Source organism: Gymnodraco acuticeps, unplaced genomic scaffold, assembly GCF_902827175.1.
Source record: "Gymnodraco acuticeps unplaced genomic scaffold, fGymAcu1.1, whole genome shotgun sequence".
In the NCBI taxonomy this organism is placed as follows: Eukaryota; Metazoa; Chordata; class Actinopteri; order Perciformes; family Bathydraconidae; genus Gymnodraco; species Gymnodraco acuticeps.
The window spans coordinates 114,023-139,476 of NW_022991201.1; the positions used below are offsets into that span (position 1 = coordinate 114,023).

The window sequence follows — 25,454 nt, forward strand, 5'->3', positions numbered from 1 at the left end:
ATTTTCATGCTGTGAGGTGAATGATGCCTATCACTTTAAATGCACTAAACACTATCCGCTAACCAATACACATCAAATTGGCTTGAGCAAGGCACTATGAGCAGGTGTATTTCAACAAAGCTCTTTAGATTAAAGTCCATTCCTCTCTCCCCTTTACTAGCCTATGAAAACCCTAAAATTAATAATCAATAAAACAAATGAGTTGGAAGAATTGTGGTTTGTTAAAGCCGCATTAATGCATCACAAACAATCAAACAGTTACATAGTCAACATCTTGTGTTACTGTCCCACACCACTATTAACATTCAATATCTTTATTCATCTTTCATCCCATCTGACTTTTTGGGGTTTAAAGATCCATCAATCTGGATACAGTATGTTGTTACAATCCAATATTATCTATCCAAAAGTAAAAAGAATGACACATATTTCTTTTTTCAGCGCCCTTAGTGTGAACAGCTAGTGGCACAAACGTTGCCAAATGTGAAATTGTTATGAACCTAACACTGCAGTGTAAAAAGCTCTTTTTTCCCTATTAACCCTATAAGAAGTCCAGATGTATTTCCTTTTAAAAGTTCAGTTTGGAGAGTTCAAAGGGAAGGTATCCTCATCAATGCAACATAAGCTTGTGTCTATGTGTGTGATACAGGAAGGTGTGAGAAAGAAGGTTTACAGTGCTGCATTTGAGGAAACATCCTTGATGACGGTTAAGCCCAACTCAGGGTGGTGGTGAGGTTGCAGAAAGAAAGTGTGTTTAAACCTGCACAAACACTCACAGCCATATGACCCTTGTGTGCATGTGTTCTCAAGAGGAAGTGATTATAACTTGGCGAGGGGGAAACCTCCACTTAAGCTGCCATTGTTCAGACCTTCCTGGTTTTACAGAGGAAGACTCAATTCTGTCACACTTTTTCTCTAACTCGCTTTCCCCCTCAGAGGCTTTCTTCTCTTTTATTAATTAGATATACCCTTTTCCTTTATTTGCCCGACCTTTGTTTTGCATTGATGTGGCTAAACTACATTGAACTTAAATAAATGTATCAATATATCAAGTTTCACACACAGGCCAGATTTAATTTGTGTTATGCTGCCATCTATTGTCTAAAACTGGCCATGACTTGTTGGTCCGTTATTTTTAATATAACGTTTACACTGTAAACTTGCCAGGCAGGCATACTGTTACTTATTGACTATTTCACTTTATTCGTTAGATTTTGATTTAGTATATTTAAATTATATGTCAAACATGTAAGTGCTGAACAAGTCAACAGAAAGATCGTTTTAGTTTTTTACCCTGTAGTAAACTGATCATAAAAATAGCTACTTTTGTTTTAGAACATGCAACCAGTTTAAAAAAGAGACATTAGAAACATAAACGTCTTGAAGTCTTTAAAAAATGGACCAAATGTCATGGTAGGCTATATATGACCATTACTAGCCTATGAGTAATCAAAAGAAACAAATTAAAACTATTATTCTTCTAAATCACATTTTATAAATAAATAGATTGGTTCACCTATTGCTGGAGGGAACTGAACGTGCAGCAGCTGTGATTGAAACGCGCACAGCTGCACGTGCATCAATCACAGCTAATTAGCTACACCTGAGGCGGATATGTCCTATAAAACCTCCCTGCGGAAGCTTTCATTAAGTTGCACCTTTAGTCAAGTAGCAAGCACGGTTTCGCCCTGCGTAAAACAGCCACTATGCCTACCAAGAACGTTGATGACGCGCGAATCTCCAAATTCAAAAACAAGGGGAAGGATCCAGCAGTAAGTTAATGTTATTTTGTTCACTGACGTGCGTGTTAATCTTTTTATCAACACTGCATCTCGGTCTCTTGGCAGAAACTTCGAGAGAAACGGATTTCTGCGTGCGTGGAGCTGCGCAAAGCTAATAAAGATGAAAACTTCCTGAAGAGAAGAAACATCTCGGTGGACCTCTCTTCTGATTACATCTCCAACGAGATGGTCAGTAGGCTACACAGAAAACCCTACAAGTTTGTTAAAATTAGCGGAGCTTCTAACGGTGTTTCTGTCATTTATAGGTGGCCTCGTTAGTCATTGAGGATATCATTAAAGACGTGAACTCCAACTGCAGGGAGTCCCAAACTCGAGGGTGCCAGGCCGCCAGGTGAGGGATCACTTCTAAATGTGTGTTGTAACCAGTGATCTGTCGCACGACACAATAGTATTCTATACATATTTGATGAGCATTTCTGACCCAAAAAAAAACCACTGGCTAAAATGTCAATTAAATATAATTTTGGAAAATTTCAAATTTATTCTTTAAACATATGCCTGGTAAGACGTATATATTTCCTCCATCCTTCTCAGGAAGCTGCTGTCTCAAGAGCGTAACCCCCCTCTGAAGGAGATCATAGATGCAGGGCTGCTGGCGCGCTTTGTGTCCTTCCTGAGTATGGATGATGAGCCCAATCTGCAGTTTGAAGCAGCTTGGGCCCTTACAAACATCGCCTCTGGGACATCTTGGCATACTCAACAGGTGTGAACAGTGTTGAAATAGGAATGCTAAACTAATGTTGTTAACAGTGCCATTTAACTGGAACAGGTTATCAGGATCCTTGATAACATCCTGTTTAAAACAGACCGGATGTATTTCATAATATAAGTGGATTGAAAGTGCAACATAACTTTTTGTGTCTCAGGTGGTGGAACATGGAGCTGTACCATCCTTCATCGCCTTGCTGGCTTCACCCATGTTGCACATCAGTGAACAGGCTGTCTGGGCTCTTGGAAACATTGCAGGTTAAATGCAAAATTAATGTTTTATATAGCTAATATTTCTGAGTTTGACATTGAATTAAAACAACTGATACATGTTTAGAGTAAATGGTAAAGGTTTTGAAAAAACAAATGAAAGTGGTTTTGGACAATGATTCATATAGCTGTGAAGGGGATTCAGGCTCATGTCTTGTAATGGGGGTCTGTCTCTGCACTGTCCAAAGGCTTAGTTTTTCAATGTAATGGAGTTCTATCTCTTCACTGTTGAAAGGCTTAGTTTTTCAATGTAATTGTGGTGGTAAACTGAAACTCCATCACAAATGTAACTTCTCTACAGGTGACGGTGCAGCTTATCGAGACATCCTGATTGAGTGCAATGTCGTCCCAGCCTTACTGGCACGAATCAGCCCAGACACACCAGTAAGTAAAAACAGGCTCAGATTATTCACTTGACATGTATTTCCTTTTTTCCATTATACTTGAGTGACAACTTCATAAGGGCAGAACTGCTGCAGTGTTTGTCTAAATGTTTTGATTACTCCAGGTTGGCTACTTGCGTAACCTGACATGGACATTATCCAACCTGTGTCGGAATAAGAACCCGTTCCCACCCTTGTCTGCAATCCTGCAAGTGAGTAAAATGCTGGATAATTTATTAACAGCCTTGCAGATTTATCGAAGCTCGGCTCAGAAGATCAACACCCGGTCAAAATGGGTCCAGATTACTAGCGAGATGACTAATGTGCTGTAACTGTTGCCCCTTCAGATGCTTCCGTCTTTGATTCAGTTGCTCCATCTCAGTGATAAGGACATCTTGTCTGATGCATGCTGGGCAATCTCTTACCTCTCAGACGGCGACAATGACCGCATTGATATTGTTGTGAGAACTGGCATCGTCCCTCGGCTGGTGGAGCTCATGAGCCACAAGGAGATCAGTGTCATGGTAGTGTTCTCAAACTCACTATTCAACTCAATTTTAAAACTGGAATAAGATCTGTTGCTGCACCATCAATGTGAGACAAGTCTCTTTCTGATCATGCAACACAAGTAGCACCTCAAACGTTAAAGTAAAGCTTTTGGTCAAACCAGAATCTTATTACCTGCCCTGTCACTAACTATGGTTCAGTCAATCAGTTTCTTGTCTGCCCTTCAGACCCCGGCTCTCCGCTCAATAGGGAACATAGTGAGTGGCTCGGACCTGCAGACCCAGGTGGCCGTCGATGCCGAAGTTCTAAAAGTCATACCTGTACTGATGAAGCACCAGAAGCCCAGTGTTCAGAAGGAGGCAGTGTGGGCGTTATCCAACATTGCTGCAGGACCATGTAGGCAAATCCAACAGCTGATCACATGTGGCCTGCTCCCTCCCCTGGTGGAACAGCTCAGAAATGTAAGATCAAGCGTGACCTTCTGATCCTTTTCCAGTCTAGACATCAGTGTGCACTGTAGTATTACTTGACATTAGTCATTCTTTATGGTCTTGTAATGTAAACGGGGACTAATTGTTTTTCTTAGGGAGACTTTAAAACTCAAAGGGAGGCAGTGTGGGCAGTGACAAACTTCACCAGTGGGGGCACTGTGGAGCAGGTGGTCCATTTGGTGCAGAGTGGGGCCCTGGAAGCAATCATCAACCTGTTGCAGGTCAAAGATGCTAAAGTCATCCTGGTCATACTGGAGGCCATCAACAACATCTTCATGGTGAGTGTGAAACTTTAACTTCTAATAATTTTAAACTTCAGTTGGACAGTTGGATGGTTTTGGTTACCTTGCATTGTCTTTTCAGGCAGCAGAGAAGCTCGGGGAGACTGAGAAACTGAGCCTTTTGGTTGAAGAGCTTGGAGGACTTGACCGTATTGAGATGCTGCAGAACCATGACAATGAGTTGGTGTACCAGGCTGCTCATACCCTCATAGAGAAGTACTTTGGTGATGTAAGTAGCCCATGATTTCAATATTTCCTACATTATTTGAGATGAGGATTAGTGAATGAACATTCTCAAAGTGTTCTTGTATTCTATGTTAATTTGTGAACCTCATTGAAAGTCTTTGAATTAAGCTTATATGTCTGAAGGCATTTTCTAAATGTGACTTTATCTCTCCTAGGGTGATGTCGTGGGAGTCAAAGTCGAGAGTACAGAAGAAGCATTTGTATTCAAGACTTCTGATGTCAAGAGAAATTTTGAATTTTAAACGTACTATTGTATGCGTTTGAATTCATGTTGAATAAATAAAGGTTGTATATTAATTGGTGAAGTATATTTGCTTTGATGAAGGTTGCATTGGGAATGCTTTTGAAACCTGTTTGTAAAGGGCTATTAATTGATCCAGGGCAAAGTAATGGCCACTTTTATGGATAAAATGATCTGTTAAACTGACTTTATTGTAGCTGATTAAAAATAGTTTTAAAGTATTTAAGGGCATTCAATATATTACAGAGGAATCATCATTGCTGATAAACATTTCATGAGCTATGACTTGTGAAGCTAAAGAGTTAAGCAAGCAGTAAAAGGGACTTTTTTTCTTCTTTTACCAGAAGTCAGGTTTCAGTTAACTTCACAAAACCTTTCCACTTGCAAGTAAAAAAGGAATGGCCTATGCTCACTCATAGCTAATTGGGTAAAAACAGAGGTAGATTTTTATTTTATTTTATAATAAATGTTAACATTACCAAGTGTTTGATTTTACCACAGTCAAAACTGACTTTTAAAATGTGGAAACTTACATTTTAATGAATTAAGCACATGTTCTCAATGGCCTGAAAGTGTGTTGACATGCACATATAATTAAAGATTGTTAAATCAAATTTCAATACAGAGGCGAACAATGTATTGTGATCAAAGCATTTAAAAATGACTTTTCTAAATGCCACATTGACACACTGACAAGTGAAACCAGAACTATCTGCATGGGTGAATCCGCCGCTGCGGTGTGAAGAGGAAACACCGGTACTTTTCAGGCTCTAGCTCCGAGCCGGCCCTGAAAACGCATTGGTGTGAAAGGGGCAATAGACGCTTTTGAAAAGCTCTGATGTCCAAAAGGAGTGTTGCGACATCATCCTCACAGGAGGCTACAACGGACTCCTCTTCAGAGTCTGAAGCTCCTGTAAATGTTCAGAATACCTCCAATCAGGCTGCCATGCAGAAGACCACAAATGCCTCACATGTTGCCTCTGGTCTGTCTGTCATCAGAATCCCCCTCAGCTTGTCTCTGGACTCTGTGGACGACATGTATTACGGTTGCTCCCACAAGATGCTGATCAAAGTAAAACATCACTACATTCCCTCGGAGCACAGGGAAGGTCTGCACTCCATGTACACAAACCGTTGTGCTGTTAAAGCCATGAGGAATAAAGACAACTATGATCCGCTGTCTTTGAATCACTTCCGGGCTCTGTGCCTACACGTGGGTGGGTCGTATGGGGAGTTGAACCGAGCAGTCCGCAGAGGGGAGGCTTCCTACGGGACCTCGTTTGAATTCCACTGCCTCCACTTCCTGCTGTCTGATGCCATCCGGCTGCTAAAACTCAACCAAAGAAGCTGCTTCACCACCTACAGGAGGAGCAAACTGCTCTACAGTGGAGAACCTGGACAAATTATGCGCTTCGGTTCATTTGCCTCCAGCTCTCTCAGCAAGGACCTGAGACAGTTTGGACAGAGGAGCTGCTTTGAGATACACACATGTTTCAGTGCCTACCTCAAGTCCTATTCAGAGTTTGATTCAAACAAGGATGAAGTATGAAATGTTCAATATTGTATCTGTGGACACTTCAGGACAGAACCATTTACACTGATGTTGTCTACAAGCTGGAGACGGCCGGACTTTACAGCAATCTCAACTGCCAGGCTGTGGAGCCTTTTTAGAAGTTAGCATTAACACTTTGTTTAATAATGAAGTTTAACTACTGTCACCAGATCAGCAGCCACATTTCTATTTTGCTTCACAATCTTGAGTTTATTGAAACAATGTCTTTCTTTTTTGTATTTATTATATATTTGTATTATAACTATATATTTGTGCTGAAGACTTTTCCTTAAAAGTCCTACATTTTATTTTACTGTTTTTATTGTCTTTTGTTTGTATTTGACATTGTGGGAGAAGCCAGTGTTCTCAGTGAGATCTTACAAACTCAATCCGAAGATCATTTTATAAACAGGGACATGGTGTCATGTTAAGCAAAAAATAGAAGCGCAAACCTGTCCCCGACTGATTGAAGAAAAACAAGAAATAAAAAAGAAGTCTCAGTACAAATAATTATTCATAAATGTTGATGAATGGAATTCACATAAAGCCAAATCAAAACTAACATACAGAACTCCTTAAGGCAGTGGTTCTCAAACTTTTTCTGTCAGGCCCCCCCTTTGGAGAAAAAAACAAGTCTGGCCCCCCCAACACAAATAGTCAGGCTCAGTGGCGCCAGAGATTTATTTTGGGGGTGCTGTGGGGTAGCTTGACGTTTCATAGAGGGTGCGCAAACATTTAGGGTTTCCCATTAATGTACCGGTCGCTACAGTGGAATTCTCTACTGCAACACTCCCCACGCACATACATAGTGTGACAGTTACAATGAAGGCTCGAGGCATATAGGTGTAAGCAGGGGTAAAGTGATATTTTTATAGGTGGTGTGTGGACCTCACATAGGGGGGTCCGGGGGCAAGCTCCCCCGTGAAGATTTATTTTTAAATATTGAAGTTAAAAGCATCAATCTGGTGCACTTTGAGAGCAAAATGAAGAGATCTATGGATACATCTCTCAACACCGGTATGAAACAGAACTATAAACAGATTTACTTTTTCTTTATGGATATTTTACAAATATTATTAAATCTCCATATTCCACAAGAGAAACAGGAAGTGTTGCAATAGGCTGTGAAGTGTGAACCAGAAAGGCAATTTGCTAAAAATATACAATTGTTCAAGGCAAGGTCAGTGTTACGGCTGTATGATACAGCCATAACAGTCAGAAAATAAACCATTGCTGACATTGACCTGTTAGTGTCACACAAGAGAATGACTGTGGCTCCTTGTGTGTTTTATTAATAATAAATAATACCCGTAACAATCAGTGTGTATGTGTGTTTGAGCGTCTACATTTTCTCGTAGCTGAGTTCCTGTCCGCAGGTGGTGCAGGTTTTCTTGTAGAGGTCCTCCTCCTCATCCACTACCTCCTCCGGTCCGTACTGATGTTGGTGGACGCTGGTGTCTTTGGTCCACATGCTGCTCCTCACCGCCCGGCGCAGCTCTGACACACATCACACATGAACATTAAACATCCATATTATCGAGTTGATGCTCACACATCAAAATCTTTATGTGTCCACAGTCACTGACTCATACAGGAAACCGACCTTTGACTTTCTTGTTGAAGCGTTTTTGTTTCTGCACCTCTTTGTTCTCTTCTCTAGTCTCTTTAGCTTCCTCCAAGGCTTCCTCCGAGCCCCACACCTCCATACATCTCTTCTCCACCTGGGAAACAGAAATATACGAACTGTAGTTCATATATATTATAGAGACTCAGGAAAACATACATAACAATAAGGCATTATTTGTCATGTGACCAAAATGTTTGTGGCTTTGATTTAGAGATGCAACTAATGATTAACTGTATTATTTAGGGATGCTCCGATCGCCAATTTCGGGGCCGATCGCCGTTCCGATCGAGTGGGCGGGGCCTAAATGGAAGATTTAAACATCACTTTAAATCTTCCATTTAAAGTGATGTTTAAACTCAGTTAATGGGGCTCATTCACTGGAGCTTCTACAAACAACAATCAACTTAATTATTACATTCAAATGATGTACATTATTCAAGTTTACATTCACTTTGGATAATAACACGGGAGAAATTAGCGTAAGCGCTCTCTTTTCCTCTCTCCCTCTCTCTCTCTCCTGACAGCCTGTCAGTATCTCATACAGCTCACTGATCCAGTAATGAGTGACCCGACAGTGAAGAATAAATATATTTATAATGACTAGTTTAGCTTGTTCCAGAGGTAGATAAAATAGCTAAGTGTGTTAGGTCTAACTCTTGTGTGTTTCACTCCGCTTACCGGTCCGGCGGGCGGAGCTGCAGGATTTCTGCTTCACACACGTTGCATACCGCTATTTTACTGTCTTTTTCAGACACCTTAAAATAATGCCAGACCGATGAAGCCATTTTGGCGAGCTTGTTTTGCTGCACACAGAGAAAAGTGTCATGTATTTTACGTCATGCGATCGGCTCTCGCGATCGGCATGTTTAGAGAGCACCGATCGATCGGTAGAGAGTGAGTATCGGCCGATCTCGATCGGTGACCGATCGATCGGAGCATCCATAGTATTATTGATCAGTCTATCTATAAGTATAAGTCTATTTAGTTCTATATATATATATATATATATATATATTATTTTCCTGCTAAATAAATGTTTCATAGCCCAAGATTCAATATTCAGATTTATTGAAAAGTCATGCAATATAAAAAGAGTAAAGCTGACACAACAAATTCAACTAAAAATACTTTCAAAAGTGTTAATTAATTATGTGATGACTATTAGATCCTTTCAGCACTACTTTTTCATCACAGCTTGATAATATCTTGTTATTTATATATTGGTCTAAACATCTTTTTTCTTCTTTTGGAAAATGTTGGGCAGTTCCCACATTTCCACTGACTTTACCAAGACAAATTTAATTGATATATTATTCTTAAATTATACGGTTCCTGACGTGATTTTGATCATAGTTGTAATGCAATATTTGCAATAAAAAATGTTAACGTATGTATAATGTAGTATAGTTTTTATTTTCCAACTTGTTGTGTAGACGTATTTACTTATTTAGAGCACTTAAGAAGGAAAACCCTGGATTCTTCAGGCTTCGGTCACAGAAAAAAAAAATGATATCATTAAAATGATCAGAACATTGATATTGATAGAAAATTTACACATTTGCCCACCAAAACACACACACACACACACACACACACACACACACACCACACACCACACACACACACACACACACACACACACACACACACACACACACACACACACACACACACACACACACACACACACACACACACACACACACACACACACACACACACACACACACACACACACACAACACACACACACACACACACACACACACACATTCCAGCAAGTACCTGTACTTTGAGGTACAGCTTCATGTCTCCCCAGGTTGGGTTGTGAGGGTTTTTCTTCAGGGTGAACCTGAGCGGAGGCTCTCTCTGGTCGAGGTCACAGTCCTTCAGCAGGTACTGCTTCTTCGCCTCAGTTCTGGAGATCAGCTTATGCTTCTCCTCGTTGTCTCTGAGGGCAAAAAGGAATCCACTGTTAATACCTGTGATCTGATTCAGTCAGGTGAGTTTAAATAAAAGTTACAATCTGAAGAAAAACTAGAAATAAACCCAAGACAAAAATAAAAAGCTGAGTAATGATGAGTATCGGGGTACCTTGACAACATTTCACAGACTATTGACAGTCAGGCGATGGTCACATCACAAATCCAACTGTTTTTATTTGTAAACGTTTCAATTGATTTCAGTCATTTACACGTCACGACTGCAAATCAATGAAGTACTGTAACACCTCTTTTTTCAATAGCTTCTATATTATGTGTTGTAATCACTCTAAATGACTTTTAAATTGTAGTGCTACACTGGACAAGAAGGAGACACCTCTATTTTATGTGATTATAGGTTTTTTAAAGTTATTTTATTTGAACATTCTCGGGAATTCTGCGGGTTTTCTATCCTTATCCTAACACATAACCTAATATCAGTGCGGTGTGTGTGTGTGTGTGTGTGTGTGTGTGTGTGTGTGTGTGTGTGTGTGTGTGTGTGTGTGTGTGTGTGTGTGTGTGTGTGTGTGTGTGTGTGTGTGTGTGTGTGTACCTGCACTTGTCACAGACAGACAGGTCAAAGCTGTTGCTGAGGTATGAGTCCATAAAGGGTTTTAGACAGTCATCGCACAGCAGGTAGTCTGGCTCTATTACTGGAGCTGAAAACAAAACAACTCTTAATACACATGTGAGTAATAACTTATAAGCATGCATGTACCCACTAAAGTCAACGAACAACACACAATCACACTCACCTAGCTGATGCACAACCTTCCTGACCCTCTGCTCTTCCTCTCCGTAACCCTCCTCCTCGATGAAGAAGCCGGCTCCAGAGTCGATGGTCTTGGAGACTTTGGCCGACGTTGCTCCCTCCACGGCGGACAAAGAGCGGCTCCCTAGTCGGGCTTGCCGGAGCATCAACGCCTGCTGTCGGTTCCTCTCGATCTTAGCCCGCATCGCTGCAGAGAGTTCGGGTTTGGGAGTGTGTGGAGAGGAGGGCCCCAGTGCACACACTCCCTCCGACTCTGACGGATCCATGTTGCTCTCTCAAACAGCGATCATCATTTAGAGATGTACAAACGGCGTGTTTTGTTACATTCAATTCAGCGTTAGTCTGTTTTTAAAGTTGCATGCTTCCGGTTGTATCTTCTTCTTTTAAATTTAGAAAGTTTTAAGGGCATTACCGCCACCTGCTGTTCAGGAATTAAAAAGACTAGAGATTTCTGAATATATGTAGGCCTACAGGAAATTCAAATTCCAACTTTAAAATGTTCTAATAGTTGTAGACTTTCTTGATCATTTACGCTGTGCCTGTCACTTTGACTGGGGGATTAATGGCTCATAAAAACAGTTCTTTTTTTTAATTAAAGGGTGAGTATACCTTTTTTTGTTCATCTTAAATATTTGTATTCAGATGCTAATGGCTGTATTCAAAACGTTTTCAGTTATAGCAGTTGTCCACAGAGCCACAAAAAAACCTTCATTACTTCTTTAAACAGTATATACATTTTCATTCCGTGATGCAACTCATGCACTATAATGCATACGTGCATTTTCAATGTAAGTGATTTGGGACAATATCCACAGCGTTTATTTTGTGTAATAGAGCTGACTAAAGCTAGTGCAGCTGCTAAGCCTCTAATGGATTCATCATGTTCTTCTTCTTCCTTCCTGTGACACTAGAAAGCAGAGGTGAGTGAGTCCTGTATTTGTCGTCCACAGGTGTTCAGTGAATCCCTGTTGCATCACGGTGATCATGGCTGAGGGCCACGCTTGCTGCTGTGAGAGGCTTAATTGTGTCAAAGTAAAGCAGATCCTGATGATGACATTGCAAATCTGTGCCGTGTGGTGAGGGAGCTTAAGGTAAACTTACAAGTGACCTGACTTTTAAAGTAGTGTGTTCGATTTAAAATGTTTAATGACCTAAGCATTGATTATATTGGATTTCTGTATTAAAGCAATAATATAATAATAAAAGCAGTATATCAAGATCTTTGAGGATACTTTAAATTATATATAAATTCTGACGTTTAAAACCAACTCATAAAGGTGTAGCATTAACCTATCCCAAAATTCCCATGAACTCTAAATGCCAACAAAGAAAATTTGAGGTTTGATTTATTTGATTATTTAACACTTTATACAGAGTTGAATGATACATGTGTTGTTTACAGTAGGCTTATAATACACAATTCAAGTAGTACATGAATGTTTTCCATACTTGCATATAGTACACGGAAATACAAAAGCATTTTACCATTTGTCATGGTATTCAAACGGGTCAAGGATAAATAATTTCTTAATGCATTCATTCATACATTCATTTCTCACATTCACATGATCCATCAAAGCAAGGGAGATACTAAGTGTTGAGTGTGATAATATAAGTTGTGTTGAGGTTAAACTATTTGTCAACTATGGTTAAACACAGAAGCATATATATACAGTCTTAAATTACAGTTTACACATCCTTTATACACATAAACAAACAAAAAAACACAAATGTTTTACTTTGCAAGGTATAGGGAATGTTTTGAGGAAATTTGATTGAGAATTTCATTTTCAATTGAAAAAGAAATAGTCAAAATAAACATACAAATACAAAATGTATTTCGGCTAACACTGTGACACAACATTTTAGTGTTAACCCTTGGGATCCATTCATTTAAAAATGAAATAATTTGTTGGAGGAATCTGAAAATAAATATAATTAAATGTTTGCGTTGATAAGAGGTTGTACTGTTAACACCTGACACTTTTAACATTGCTATGAGAAATAAAAAGCAGAGGAGGATGTTATTCAGAGATGACTACAGTATTGACTATCAACTCCAAGACTCATGGGTCATGTTGAACATAGCTGGGAGAGTAAAATATTGCCTACATTCACATATGAGACAAAGAAAGCAGACAACATTAGAAAAACAATGATGTAATTTGATGCTTTTAGGAGGGCAATTAGTTCAACTGATTTGGGCAACGTTGATAGCACATTTGTTTGACAATGAGGCCTTAAATTGGTCAGTAATAATACAGCCTCGGGTCAGTGAGAATGTTCCCTTGTATGTTAAAAATAAAGAAAAAGAAAACCTCTTGAAAAAATCCACCTACATTTAAAAAAACAAAGAGAAAAGAGGTAATGGGATCCGATTCTTTGAATTACAGAAATGTTTTCATTCTGATATTCTTGAATTGTTTAATCTTTTTTGCAACCTCTTCAGTAAATGTGCATTTCGATTAGTGGTTTAATTTATTAGAGGTTGAGGGAAACACCCATTTTAATATAAAGATGCCTAGATGTCAACATATCACCAAAGCATTTGCTGTTTGCTCACCTTAAATCTAATAAAGAGGGAGTAGATGAAAACAAAATAGCCTGAATCTTTGCAACATGTTTTATTTTACATAAGATATGCCTACTTGATGTTTCTTATAATAGTTGGATAAAAGAAAAATATTTCAGCCTCTATGCCACACACTGAAGACATAATGTTCATGCTATGTGAACATAGCAGCGCAATATGTTACAAGTGTTGTTTTACATCAAACCAATACAGGACACATCCAGTGATACCTGGTGATATTGAACACGCATTTTTACAAATACATAATTAGAAGAACAGGAAAAAAAACTTTGCGTTCATCAAGTCAAATTAAATGAGGAACACTAAACTTTAGTCAAACGCTTATTGTCCACACTGCATCATCTACTGGTAAATGTAACACCAGACCTGGTACATTTCCATGAGGAAAGTCCTCCTGTTTTAGTCAGGATACTGAAGTCATCTCTCTAAAGTGATGCATGTAAAGGCAAACAGAACAGAAGATATTATGTGAAAAAACCCAAATAAAATAGTTGGGCTGTGTTGAGCTTAATGGATCCATGCTATCTATTTGGACCTATTATAGATGTTCATGATTGGGAAGTAATGTAAGCATTTATGCCAAACATTTGAATATACTGTGTTTTTCAATATATCATCTCAAATATACTGTGTTTAAACAGACTCATGTTATAAACCCGGGGTATATCTCTGTCAATCACATTGCAAAGTCATACTGGAGGGGAAATGAACACAGTTAAAATCTAAAGGTTAACATTTCTAAGCAGCTATCACACTTATGAGTTGCCCCGGCCCTTTCTTCTTAATTTTGCTCATGACAAACCGGATCTCTCCAGAGCTTTGCTCCCCATCGAAACCAAACCAAAACAAAAGAGTTTCTAAAAATCTCCCACATGAACAGTTCATCTGCATTGCTTGGCTGGTTGCATGAGTAGCGAGGGTAGTTTTTATACTGCAACATGGTCCTCTATTTGAAGAAAACCCCAAAAACAATCTCTGGTGATCGTATGGAAATTCCCGTCCCAGATGGCGTTCACATAACTTGTTTGTCAGGTTCAACCAGAAAATGGAAACTGAATGAAGTCACATGGAACAAACAGAGACGAGTCACTCATACTGGGTGGCATAAAGTGTGTCAATGACGTACAGGCTCGTTCTGTACGCCATTGCTGCACCGGTGTGAATATGCAGCCTTGATTTCAGTCAGTACCCCTGCCTAACTTGCGTGTGTTTGGATGTGTGAGTGTGTCTTCTATTATTTATGTGAGACAGATAAACAGTTTGTGTCTGTGCGTCCTTCCTCTCCTATAGTAAACTTGAACCCCTTCGCTCTTAATTTCAGCTCTCTGGCGTTAGGTGGAAGTGGCTTCTCTCAGACGGTGATGGGGCAGGTAATGATTTTGTCCTCCAGCATGACGCTGAGGACCAGGAACACAATGTACAGCAGGAACATGAGAAAGCCCAGAAACTTGCTCATTTTCCATTTGCAAGCCGCGATGGAGATGGTGACAAAGAGGAGCATGAGAAAGAGTAGGACGATGGCGCAGAACAGTCCGTTGCTGCTGACCTGGATCGGTTTGAAGTCGTTGATGATGTGGTAGATGAGCCAGGGGAATGGCAGACTAGAGGGAGATAAGGGAGTTTATTAAGTTAGGAGAGGAACATGTTAAAAACAGATATGACTTTGGACTATTACTCTGTATGTTTTTCTTGTTGTTTTCTGGACTCACCCCACAGTGATATCAAAGATGTTGGAGCCGACAGAGCTGGACACAGCCATGTCACCAAGGCCTTTTCGCGCCACAATCACACTGGTGATCAGGTCCGGGATTGAAGTGCCGGCTGCTAGTATAGTCAGTCCCATTATCTCCTCCGTAATCCAGAACGTTTCTCCAACCTGAAAGGAAGAACAAGTTGCAGCTGCACAGTTACAAAAACTGCATCATTTTCATGTTGGTCCAAAGATTCTTGTTACCGTGTTGCTGTTTTTTTCTGAAAAATGTCAGACTAGGCGGTTACCTCCGGGGTTGAAGATTGAACTTGGATGTGCTAAAAACTGAAGTTATAAAATGGGCACTTGAGGCTGGCTCCAAAAGGGTGTCAGTTTCCACGCACCACTATGTTAAAATGCCCAACTTTGCAGCAGAAATTCAGATGTAAGCAGCTTGTTTAAAAAAACATATTTTGTGTTCTGGAGCTTATTTTCCCGTTCATGACAACTGTATTTATATCATAAATAAGGGCATCATCATGGAGTCTTAAACATTACTGTTTTGTGATACATTTAAATAAATGTAACCTCATAATAAATAAACTGACTTGTGATATTCATTATTCTATCCAACAGATATTTAACATTAATGCCGACCGCATTTATTGGCACAGAAATGGCACGTGCGTCTCCTCAGTGACCTTGCATACAACATGACCTCATGCTTCAGGCCCGTCTTTGCATCTGCGCTGTTAAAATAGAGCAGTACAGGTTGATCTGGCTGTGGATCAAGGCGGATTAGCTGGGATTAGCTGCCGTGGTCACACATTCAACACCCTGAATGCTGCACTGACTCATAAGAAAGGCCTCAGGAAAAGGAGAGAGTTGTTGTATGAGAGACAAATAGAGAGAACGTACCTGGTGAGCCCACCACACCATCAGGTAGGAGAAGAAAGCAATCCAAGAAATGGCACCGATGAAAGTGACAGGGAAGAATCTGGCCGAGGCCTGAGACAACAAGAAAAAAAAAAGTTCAGTTTATCTACCGCACACTCAACAATTACCCCCCCCCCCCCTCGATATACTTCACACTTAATATAAGGTCATAATAAAGCATTTGGATGCAAATGTATAGCCCAAGAGGTAAAGAAAAACGACAACAAAAAAGCATTACTGGAACCTGCTGTGGCTCTCATATTTATTGAGCAGGTCATGAATATATGTAACCTAAATTAAAGTGGTTTTCTTTGTTTGTGTATATTGGTTTTGCCATTTGCATTTGGCCAAAATGACTTGGAAAATATTGGCATTTTGTCATTGTCAAACATTTGTAATCGTACATTCCTACTAGATTAGTGTTTTTACATTTTCTCATGCTTCAAAATTAAACGAAATTGTCAACACAGCAGTGGAACAGTTCTGTATCTAAATTAACGTTATGCAAGTATGTCGTGTGGATGTGAGATTTAAAATAAATGATTGCATCATGAGTTGCTCTTACATACGTGTACACACATAAACATGATTTTCATTGTTTATGTGTGTGCTCATGTGTGTGTGGTGTCACCTCTCTCCTGACGTCGGGCAGTGTGAGCCACAGTGGCAGGATGATGGGCAGGATAACCAGGTAGGTGATACGTTTCCTGTTGGTGTCGGGCCAGGCCAGGCTCAGAGGCTGTTCATCGTCATTATCGTCATCATCCTGAAGAAGGAGTTTGTTACTTCACATCAACTGTGTTTATAGTTATTTAAATATGTAATCATATTTCAATATAACATTCAGCCATACGTCTTCTTCTCCTCCTGCAACACCGTTACTGGGCGGTGTGACTTCCACTGCAACGTTTGAACTGTTTGGGATGTTTTTATCGGCTGGAGGAAAGAAAAGGAAGAGAAAAAACAACAGAGCTTAAGTATCAGATAATTCATTGGGAGTACATGTGGTTTCTATTGACGGTATTTGACCATTTATATTGCATAAAATAATCCACAACTTTCTGTTAAAACATGAATACATGAGCAAATAACGGACAAAGATATAACTTTTGATGATAAAATGATACATTTTCAGTCAAAGCTATCTATTATTATATTCGGGCATATTTGGCAGTAAACTACCACACTGATTAAATATATCGAAAATGTGTACCAAAATAAAAAGTGCAAGAGGAAATGTTGCTGTAAGAACAGTCCTCTCACTGCTCAGTGTCCATTCATTCAGTCTGAGGAACACAGATTCATACGTCGCTGTTACTCACCTACACCGTTAGCAGTGACAGCATCTTCTTTACACTTCTGCTTGGCCATTTTGTGAAGGATTGATGCTTTCTCTTTGAAACGCCCTAATTCAATGGAAGGAGACTCAGTCAGTCCAGCTTGCTCTGCTGAACATTTAAAATTTATTTTTGTTAATACATGCTTTGTGAAATGGTGGGTGTATTTCCACAGCTGGGACTATTTTGAATAGGAAAGAGGCAAAGAGAAAAGTGAAAAGTGGTTAGACAAATGAAGACATTCCATAGACAGTATATTCCCTTCAACCGAACCTTGTCTTAATCATAATCTTCACTACAGCTGTTTATTTATGAATACAATGTCAATTCAATTGTAGCGCATCCTCTGACATTTTTTTTGTTTTTGAGAGAGATCATATTGCATTTCAGTATGTGTGTGTGTGTCGTGCTTTTTTAAGTCTTACCCTTACCTTCGTCACTGAGAGGGTCGAGTGTGTGTATCATGAGCTGAAAGATACTGTTCCTCATCAGTGAGTTGTGTAAAGAAGCACAGCTTCCCTCCCTCTGCAGCCTCGGTTTGGCCTGTACAAATACCAAAATAAATACAGAGAGAAACGATGAATATATATTCTGTGAATGACTGTAAAATATGTCTAGAAACCGCTTTACTATAAAATGTGTCATGACTGATTACGACACATTAATAACATTTACATAATATGACCCGAACCAGACATTACACAGAGAAGTTTAAACACAAACTCACCGTCAGCTTGTTCTCATCATTGACAGGTTCATTCACCTTTAAAGACACACAGAAAGAAAACAATATACAGTATAGGTTTTGTCACAAACAAGCGGGGAGGGGTGTCCAATACTTTAGGGTCAGCAGAAAATATCATAGCATAGGGATAGATGTAAAAAATACAATAGTGGCAGTGCATGAACCAGAATAAACACAGATGTGTTAAGCTAACTTGAAACTGAATGTCTTCAACACCTTACATCCTGATCACTTGTCAGATGTTCAGTAAACAGTGATGGAACAACGGAAACACACATAAACTCCTTTTTAGGAACAGTATCATAACAGTAACTCTAAAGGATCTCTTACTTACAGAAACAGTGCAAAAGGTATGGGGTCTTTTTCGGACACAAAAACTAGGATTCTACACAAGCACACACACATGTGAACACACACACACACACACAGGATGACTTCGATAATTTCAACCCAGCCATTTCTTCAGAGGACATATACAGCACAGTGGTGTCACCACGTACAGTGAAGAAACACACATACAGAGTCCACTGGCTGGGACAGGAGTCTGTGGTGGTGTTGTGTGAGAGCACAGAGGTGTCAGCATGGGGAGGGTCTGGTTTGGGAATCAGGGATTTGGAAATATTAAAAAAACAGATGGGAACTTAAGACTGTGTGGGTAGATATCTTGTAATGAAAGGTTATTGTAATCTTTGTTTGAACAGTTCAATAAGGATGTTTGCACAAGCTGTTCTCTGTCACCTTACAACCATTCACCATGCAAGTGTCTTTCACCAGATTGACATTCTGCCCTGGACAAATATATCATGTTGTTCTAAAGACACGCCCAGTAAAGAAGCTTTTATTGTATGTTAAGAAGGGCATGAATCAAATATGAATGTTTGCTCCGTGAGAGAGGGGCAGGAGTACACTGTAACACGTAATCAATGGCTCAACTCATACTTCTATTTTGATTATTTTACCATTGAGTCCAGACCATTTTTTATTTGACTGATGATCAGAGGTTATTTTCAAGAAATATATTTTGTATTTATGTAATTACTGGACATAATCAAGAAAAGTAATGTCTTTGTTCTTATTCCAATAGGACAGGTTTGTGTGGATATTTACAGTGCCAGATATTTTTCAAATAACCAAAACTGCACTATTTATTCTGGGGTTATTTATCCTTGTGTGCCTTATATTTGCACTTATGTAGTGCTAAACTTGATACAGAGTTAGCTTACACAAATAATTACATCACACAGCAGATGTCACTGCTCCCTGTCTATTGATACACTGCCCAATTCCCATCATAAGGATACATGTCACATAAAGACAGCCAATACCTTAAGATGTAGCTGACCTGACTCTTTCAAAAGCACAAACACAAACAATGACCAACGACACACGGAGGGAGGTGGAGGGTTTCGTTGTTGACGCGTTTACATGATGGAGGCCACAGAGTTTGAGCAGATAATCCCTTTAGCTTGCATCTGACAAGACACCTGCTGCTGTTACGGCAGCTAACGCAAGGCAAAAGATAGTTTTCTTATAGTTTCACTTCTATAATGTGTTACATGTTTGTCCAATCCAGATTTGGCTGCTGTTCATGATTTTCGTTAAACACTCTATGCACATACTGTAGGATTCACCTTTTACACAAAACCAACTAAAACACATGAGAACATTTCTTAATCAACCTTAAAGTAAACCTGGTTTGTTTTCACAAAGATGAAGGAGTTGGTTTTCTTTATTAATAAAATGAATAGAAACATATTGAACAGTAAATAAGTCATTTAAAGGAAGAAGTTGGAGACACTTATAATATCCATGTGATTGCTGAGGCCAGCATGGCATTAGTTGTGGTTGGTTAGTGCTCAAAGGGCTCCTTATAATCTTCTGCAGAACCTACTGACATTGAAACTGGATTTAGTTTGGTTCTGTCTTTTGTAACATGTTTTTATACTGCATGACATACTGTGTCCTATTTTGAGAAGCTGCTGATCTTTGCCACCTTTACCCTAAGTCACTCCGCTGTGGATGTGTTGTGCGACATAACACTTCCCCGCATGTTTCCTACAGGATACAGCCACGATTAATCACCTAAAAAATTGTAGGTTCTTGTAGCAGGTTGCAAGAATAAAGTCAAATACTGTGTAGGCCTACCTATGGTATAACCAGCCTGCAGCTAGTAAACTCGCCAGACCTGAACAGTAGATAACAATACACTAAACAGTATAGTTCCTGCAAGACTGCTAAAACATATTTTGCAAATACATTGCTCGTATTGACAAATTGCATTGATTATGAAGCTGCATGTAGTCATTTACCTATCAGTTATAGATAATTATAATGTTTTGCTCCAGCTAGCATTTATATTTTGCACATATGTACACTTTATACCAGTTGTAGATTATGAGGCTTCATTACAATATTACCCATTTAAATAATTCATTAAAACCTTCTCTTTTGGGTCATTTTGCATGATAGTCATCTAAACTATGTTAATGACTACTTAAGCATATCGTTTTTAAGTAGTTCAATCTATGAATCTGAGCAAGTAAAGAGTTACTGCATGCAGAACAGGGATTGTTCAAGTCATAAAGTATTGCTTTTGAGAACTAAAGATGATCTGTTAAGGAGAAGAAGAAGAACATGAAAGCCTCAAGCTTAGCTGATTTGTAACCTTTGACTGAGCTGCTATTTCAGTTCAGTGGTCTTATCTCAAGTCCAGACACCGAAAGAGTCGGAAATCCTAGAGATTTACACCAAACTTCACTTTAATCCTAATAGTCCTCCCTGGAAAGACTGAGGCACAATCAGATCACTACTCAAATTCACATTTTCCTTCCTGACTTGCTCTCTTTCCCTCTCTCAACACCACCACCCCTCCACCTCCAGTGTACACCTGACTGTCCGAGCTGTGGGATTTAGCCAGGATTAATCACTACTTTTAGACTGGTACTTTTCAAGCCTGCGTGTGAAGTCCCGCACTAACCTTCACAGGTCACCACGCTGTTTAACATTTCTCATCAGCCAGCAAATACCAACCATTTTGTTTGTTAAATATAAAAACTATTTTTAAAACATAAATTAGGGAGAAATTATACTTGAATAAGTAAGCATTAATTGCCTGGCTCAACAGAACAACTCATCATTTATAGAAGCATTTTTATGTAAAAGTTTGAAAATCCATCTGATAAAACAATCTAAATTTTAAGCAATGAATATTAAAAAACCTTCACTTATGGGCAGCAATAAAGCTACACTTATAACATGAGAAGTAATAACTATTGATAATTACAGCATCCTTCTTTGGACAGATTATTATGCAAGTAAATGTTACGTTTTATTGATTATGAAGTTGTAGATGCAGAGACTCAATGTTCTGGGCTGTATGTTTGCTGTCGTCACCGCAGGTAAGCATGTTAATAAGGGGATCAGAGGGGATTGTCCTCTTTAGTGCCATCACCAAGAAAAACCCTCGGACATTTTCTCTCTCTGTCTACTCAGACACACTCTATGTTTTTTGAAAATAAAACAATACATCTATAACTTTGCTTAAACTGAAAACCAGACTACAGTTATGAGCACTACCGCAGGCTCAGGAGAGAGCCGGCAGTCGTTTTGCTCTCAGTGATCTGCTGATTCTTGCTCCCCCTGGGAGCATTTGACTATTATTAGCGGCTCTAATGGGATTAAAAGGCATTAACCTTGGGGGATTATTAAGCAGCTACCAACACATGAGGGCCGGACGGTAGAATGAGAAAAGCTGTTCTTGGCTTGAAGTGAGGTGGCCTGAAGTACAGCTGATTCCCAGAAGGGCACACATATCAAACAGACCTTTAACAAAACTGACGAGCACCCAAAAATACTATGCTCACGTTTAAAGAAAATCATCAAATAGAAAACTGGATAAATATATTTCACAGTACAGATACTACTGAAAGCCAGGGGGAGAGGTGCTAAATTAGCTATTACCAATCTATTATAGAAAAAAGACTACAGAAGCCAAATATTCATATTATATATAAGTGACTGCTTGATATAAAAAAAGTCATGCTTCTGGGGCATCATTTTTTTTGTTGACAGTGACCTAAGCATTTAAGGGGAGGAGATTTCAATTAGATTGGACCATCTTGCGTCCTGGTGATCATAAGCTCATCTTTCCCTGAAAGCTTGAACTTCTCCTGGCCTGGATCCCTACCATTAAAATAGTTGTCCCCTTCTAAGAAGTGTTTTCATCCAGTGTCGTAGAATTTGTTTCTTTCAACATTTCACTTCACACTATCTGAAATACATAATAATCTGTTGATAATGTTTCGGGACCAACAAAAGCCAGATAATGTGCACTCGCTGTATACGCCCCCGAAGAACTGGTGATGGGTGATGTCCGTCTACGCTAAGGGCAAGCTGCTCTAAGAACAGCCTACTGCAGTTTTTAGTAATTTTGTCACCTGAGAGCCGTATGTGATAACAACATCAGAGAGCAACACATCTGCCTCCAACTGCACGCACAGACAGGAAAACACGGAGAGACAAATGTGAAAAACAAAAAACCTCTTCAGTTTATCTGTGAGTTGAACCATTTTGTATCATCATTTCCCCACTCTTTCTTGAATCAGGAACAAACAGCCCAAAGTGCACTCCAAGCTATTCCCAAAACACACTTTCCCATCATGTTCTCCTTGTTCACATCAAGTGATTGATTAAGTGATTGCACTGTGATCGATGTTTGTGTAAGTGTGTTGTCATTAGATCAACTTCCTGTAAGAATTAGTCAGCCTTTCAGAGAAAGAAACACTATGACATTGTTAATTAATTCAAATATTTTCTCATGGCTAATTCTTGCTGCCTATTGTAAAACTGTGGTGGACTGCAGCTGTTATAAGATCCATGAGTAACCCATGTTTGGATACATAATCACTGGTGCTCTTCAAAAACATAATGATGTTTAATGAGCTGAAATAGGGGACAAACAACAGCAACGACCTTCTTAAAGACTAAAGAGACCACTTCACTCTAATGTCAGGACAAAGTCAAGGGGAGCTGAAGGAGGGAGCTCGCTGATGAGGTTTAAGAGATGCTACAAGGATTTCTGGACTAATTAGGCTGTTCCCTCTCCATACAGAATGTGCTTTGAGTTTAATCTCAACCCTCTCTCAAATGTCGGTCTATTTTATTAACTGTCTTGAATATATAGGGTATTATGAAAATATGTAATCTAACAATGTGTGTGATTGAATCTTGGACTTAAAAAGATGCACACAAAACCATAACTTGAAATGAATCAATCCTGGAAGTGAATTTAAAAACGAAAATATGTATGAGTGTGATTTTTGGCTATTTTGCATTGTTTTTTCCATGTGTAAAATTATAACGTACGTGAATAAAAACCTGCTTTCCTTTGCATGCTTTTTAATGTTCAATGGCATCGAAATGTGTCTGTGAAGATTGTGACAGAAGACTCAGAGGAAGAGTGGCCATCTTCACTTGATGGTTGATGGGAATAAGACTGAAAACTGGATCAAAACCCAGTTAAAGTCAGAACATTTAACAGACTGTTACATTAGTAATTATTATAATTATTAATATAAGTAGTGACAGTAGACGAGGCCTGTTCCTAGAATTAGTCAGCACCAAGATTCTGAATTCTGGTTCTGCATCTGGAACTGTCCAAGATGCACAGGTGGCAGGTTAATAGAAATCTTTAAATCCTTACAGAGGGGTAGTCTGTTTGACACCCTATTTGCTTCCCACAACAGGAGCACGTCTATTCCCAGTGTCAGCAGCCATGACTGGTTGACCTATTTTTCCCCAGGTATTGAAAAGATGCCCAGATTTCAGTAAAGAGAAACTGACAGAAAAACAGTAAGGTTTCTTCCCAAACATATAACCCTGTCGACTTAAAGAAACACTTGAAAGATGCAGATTTCCTCCAGTAGATGTAGGGGTATCCAACACTAAGAATAGGGGAAGATGGATGGATGGATGGATGGATGGATGGATGGATGGATGGATGGATGGATGGATGGATGGATGGATGGATGGATGGATGGATGGATGGATGGATGGAGGGATGGATGGAGGGAGGGAGGGATGGATGGATTAAGGCTCACCTTTGGTGCAGTCTCAAGCTCATCCACCTGGTTGTTGCCCAGTAAAGTCTTGATGACAAGTTCTATTTTGGCATTGAACTTCATGAATGTCACATAGCAGCTGTAGCACATCAGCAGACTGATACTTTCCCCCACTGTGATTTGATTATCCAAAAAGAAACAGATGAGCATGAGCAGGCCGATGATATAGAACGAGACGTCTCTAAACAGAGGCCACCAGGTGAGGTGCAGCACCTCTCTGGAAAACACGGCGCACATCCCGATCACAAACAGGATATTAAAGACGGCAGAGCCCACAATGGTACCGATACCCACGTTACTGTGGGAAACAAAGACTCCTATGACAGAAGTGAAGAGCTCTGGAGCTGAGCCACCTGCCGCCATGAAGGTGGCTCCTGCAACATCATCGGATATCTGCAGCTTTTCTGTGATGACAGTGAGCGCTGGAACAAAGAACTCATCACAGACAATGGCTAATGCTATAAACATGTACAACATGCCAAACATATGAAAAGCCACATAGCCCTGACGTCTGTCCTCCACGCTGAAGTAATCCGTTGGATAGTCCCCGTGATTCATATCTTCTGTAGATGACCGCATGGCAACCGGCGTGTCTTCTGGCTTGGCTGTGTGGTTGTGGTACTGAAGAAGAGTTCTTTGGGGCCCTGCCGCCTCTGCCGAGCCTTCAGCGGACGATTCTAGCTCGTTTGCCACCGTTGTGACCAGCGACAAGGCACTCCATGAACAGAATGTGCAGACCGCCACCATACTGATGATGAAGCCAAGAATCCGTCCGGGGCGCAGCTTTCTTTTGACACAATGGTATTGGTGCCTGGTGCAGCTGCTGGGAGGGTCCAGAAGAGGCTCGTAGCCAGGGGAAGCCATCTTGTCTCGACTTCTCATGGGAAGCAGGAATTCCATGGTGTTTGGCGCAGGTTATCCGGCAAAGCAGGAAGTGTATGGAATCCCCCCCAAAGCTGGGTTGGTGTAGCTGGTTGCTCCGAGGGCGGGAGTTTGACAGGCCTCGACACTCACCGATTTGTTCGCATGCTGCTTCCTGGTCTAAACACAATGGAAGCCCTGAAGTCTGATTCCAGGATCCAGCCCATTAAAAGGCTTCCTCATATTACGCGCTGCAAATCAGAGCAAAAAATACATCGTATTACATCAATACAATATACATCGCAAGGGGG

The 25,454-nt window shown here is 39.9% G+C and overlaps 4 protein-coding genes across 4 annotated transcripts; 2 read left to right on the top strand and 2 right to left on the bottom strand.

Annotated features, from left to right (window-relative positions):
- The first annotated feature begins 1,668 nt into the window (after positions 1 to 1,668).
- kpna7 (karyopherin alpha 7 (importin alpha 8)) lies at positions 1,669 to 4,985 on the top strand. The gene is made up of 12 exons (XM_034238583.1): positions 1,669 to 1,772; positions 1,848 to 1,970; positions 2,048 to 2,133; positions 2,337 to 2,505; positions 2,669 to 2,768; positions 3,082 to 3,164; positions 3,289 to 3,375; positions 3,511 to 3,687; positions 3,898 to 4,131; positions 4,257 to 4,439; positions 4,525 to 4,671; positions 4,844 to 4,985. Exons 1-12 carry the CDS (start codon positions 1,707 to 1,709, stop codon positions 4,928 to 4,930), a joined length of 1,542 nt encoding a protein of 513 aa, XP_034094474.1. The 5' UTR covers positions 1,669 to 1,706; the 3' UTR covers positions 4,931 to 4,985.
- Positions 4,986 to 5,767: 782 nt separating this feature from the next.
- LOC117561291 (NAD(P)(+)--arginine ADP-ribosyltransferase 2-like) lies at positions 5,768 to 6,600 on the top strand. Its single transcript, XM_034238588.1, is given in 3 exon segments — positions 5,768 to 6,471; positions 6,473 to 6,526; positions 6,528 to 6,600. Coding segments are annotated over 3 exon segments (831 nt in total).
- A 1,120-nt stretch (positions 6,601 to 7,720) lies between these two features.
- Positions 7,721 to 11,252, bottom strand: xpa (xeroderma pigmentosum, complementation group A). Its single transcript, XM_034238585.1, has 5 exons — positions 10,846 to 11,252; positions 10,644 to 10,749; positions 9,894 to 10,059; positions 8,085 to 8,202; positions 7,721 to 7,978 (listed from the first exon to the last, which is right to left on the bottom strand). The coding sequence occupies exons 1-5, from the start codon at positions 11,126 to 11,128 to the stop codon at positions 7,824 to 7,826; spliced, it is 828 nt and encodes a 275-aa protein (XP_034094476.1). The 5' UTR covers positions 11,129 to 11,252; the 3' UTR covers positions 7,721 to 7,823.
- Positions 11,253 to 14,380: 3,128 nt separating this feature from the next.
- On the bottom strand, positions 14,381 to 25,182 carry slc24a2 (solute carrier family 24 member 2). Its single transcript, XM_034238582.1, has 9 exons — positions 24,262 to 25,182; positions 18,146 to 18,181; positions 17,844 to 17,961; positions 17,404 to 17,487; positions 16,935 to 17,017; positions 16,713 to 16,847; positions 16,064 to 16,153; positions 15,165 to 15,331; positions 14,381 to 15,056 (listed from the first exon to the last, which is right to left on the bottom strand). The coding sequence occupies exons 1-9, from the start codon at positions 25,180 to 25,182 to the stop codon at positions 14,807 to 14,809; spliced, it is 1,884 nt and encodes a 627-aa protein (XP_034094473.1). The 3' UTR covers positions 14,381 to 14,806.
- Between the last annotated feature and the right edge of the window lie 272 nt (positions 25,183 to 25,454).

Coding starts and splice junctions, on each gene's coding strand:
- xpa (XM_034238585.1), bottom strand. CDS start 11,128: ATGGATCCGTCAGAGTCGGAGGGAGTGTGTGCACTGGGGCCCTCCTCT. Junction 8,203..9,893: donor AGCTGTACCTCAAAGTACAG/GTACTTGCTGGA, acceptor TCTGTTTCCCAG/GTGGAGAAGAGATGTATGGA. Junction 7,979..8,084: donor CTTCAACAAGAAAGTCAAAG/GTCGGTTTCCTG, acceptor GATGTGTGTCAG/AGCTGCGCCGGGCGGTGAGG.
- slc24a2 (XM_034238582.1), bottom strand. CDS start 25,182: ATGGAATTCCTGCTTCCCATGAGAAGTCGAGACAAGATGGCTTCCCCT. Junction 16,848..16,934: donor TTGCAGGAGGAGAAGAAGAC/GTATGGCTGAAT, acceptor CTCCTTCTTCAG/GATGATGACGATAATGACGA. Junction 15,057..15,164: donor ATCTTTGATATCACTGTGGG/GTGAGTCCAGAA, acceptor ATCTCCCTCTAG/TCTGCCATTCCCCTGGCTCA.
- kpna7 (XM_034238583.1), top strand. CDS start 1,707: ATGCCTACCAAGAACGTTGATGACGCGCGAATCTCCAAATTCAAAAAC. Junction 1,773..1,847: donor ACAAGGGGAAGGATCCAGCA/GTAAGTTAATGT, acceptor GTCTCTTGGCAG/AAACTTCGAGAGAAACGGAT. Junction 3,165..3,288: donor GAATCAGCCCAGACACACCA/GTAAGTAAAAAC, acceptor TGATTACTCCAG/GTTGGCTACTTGCGTAACCT.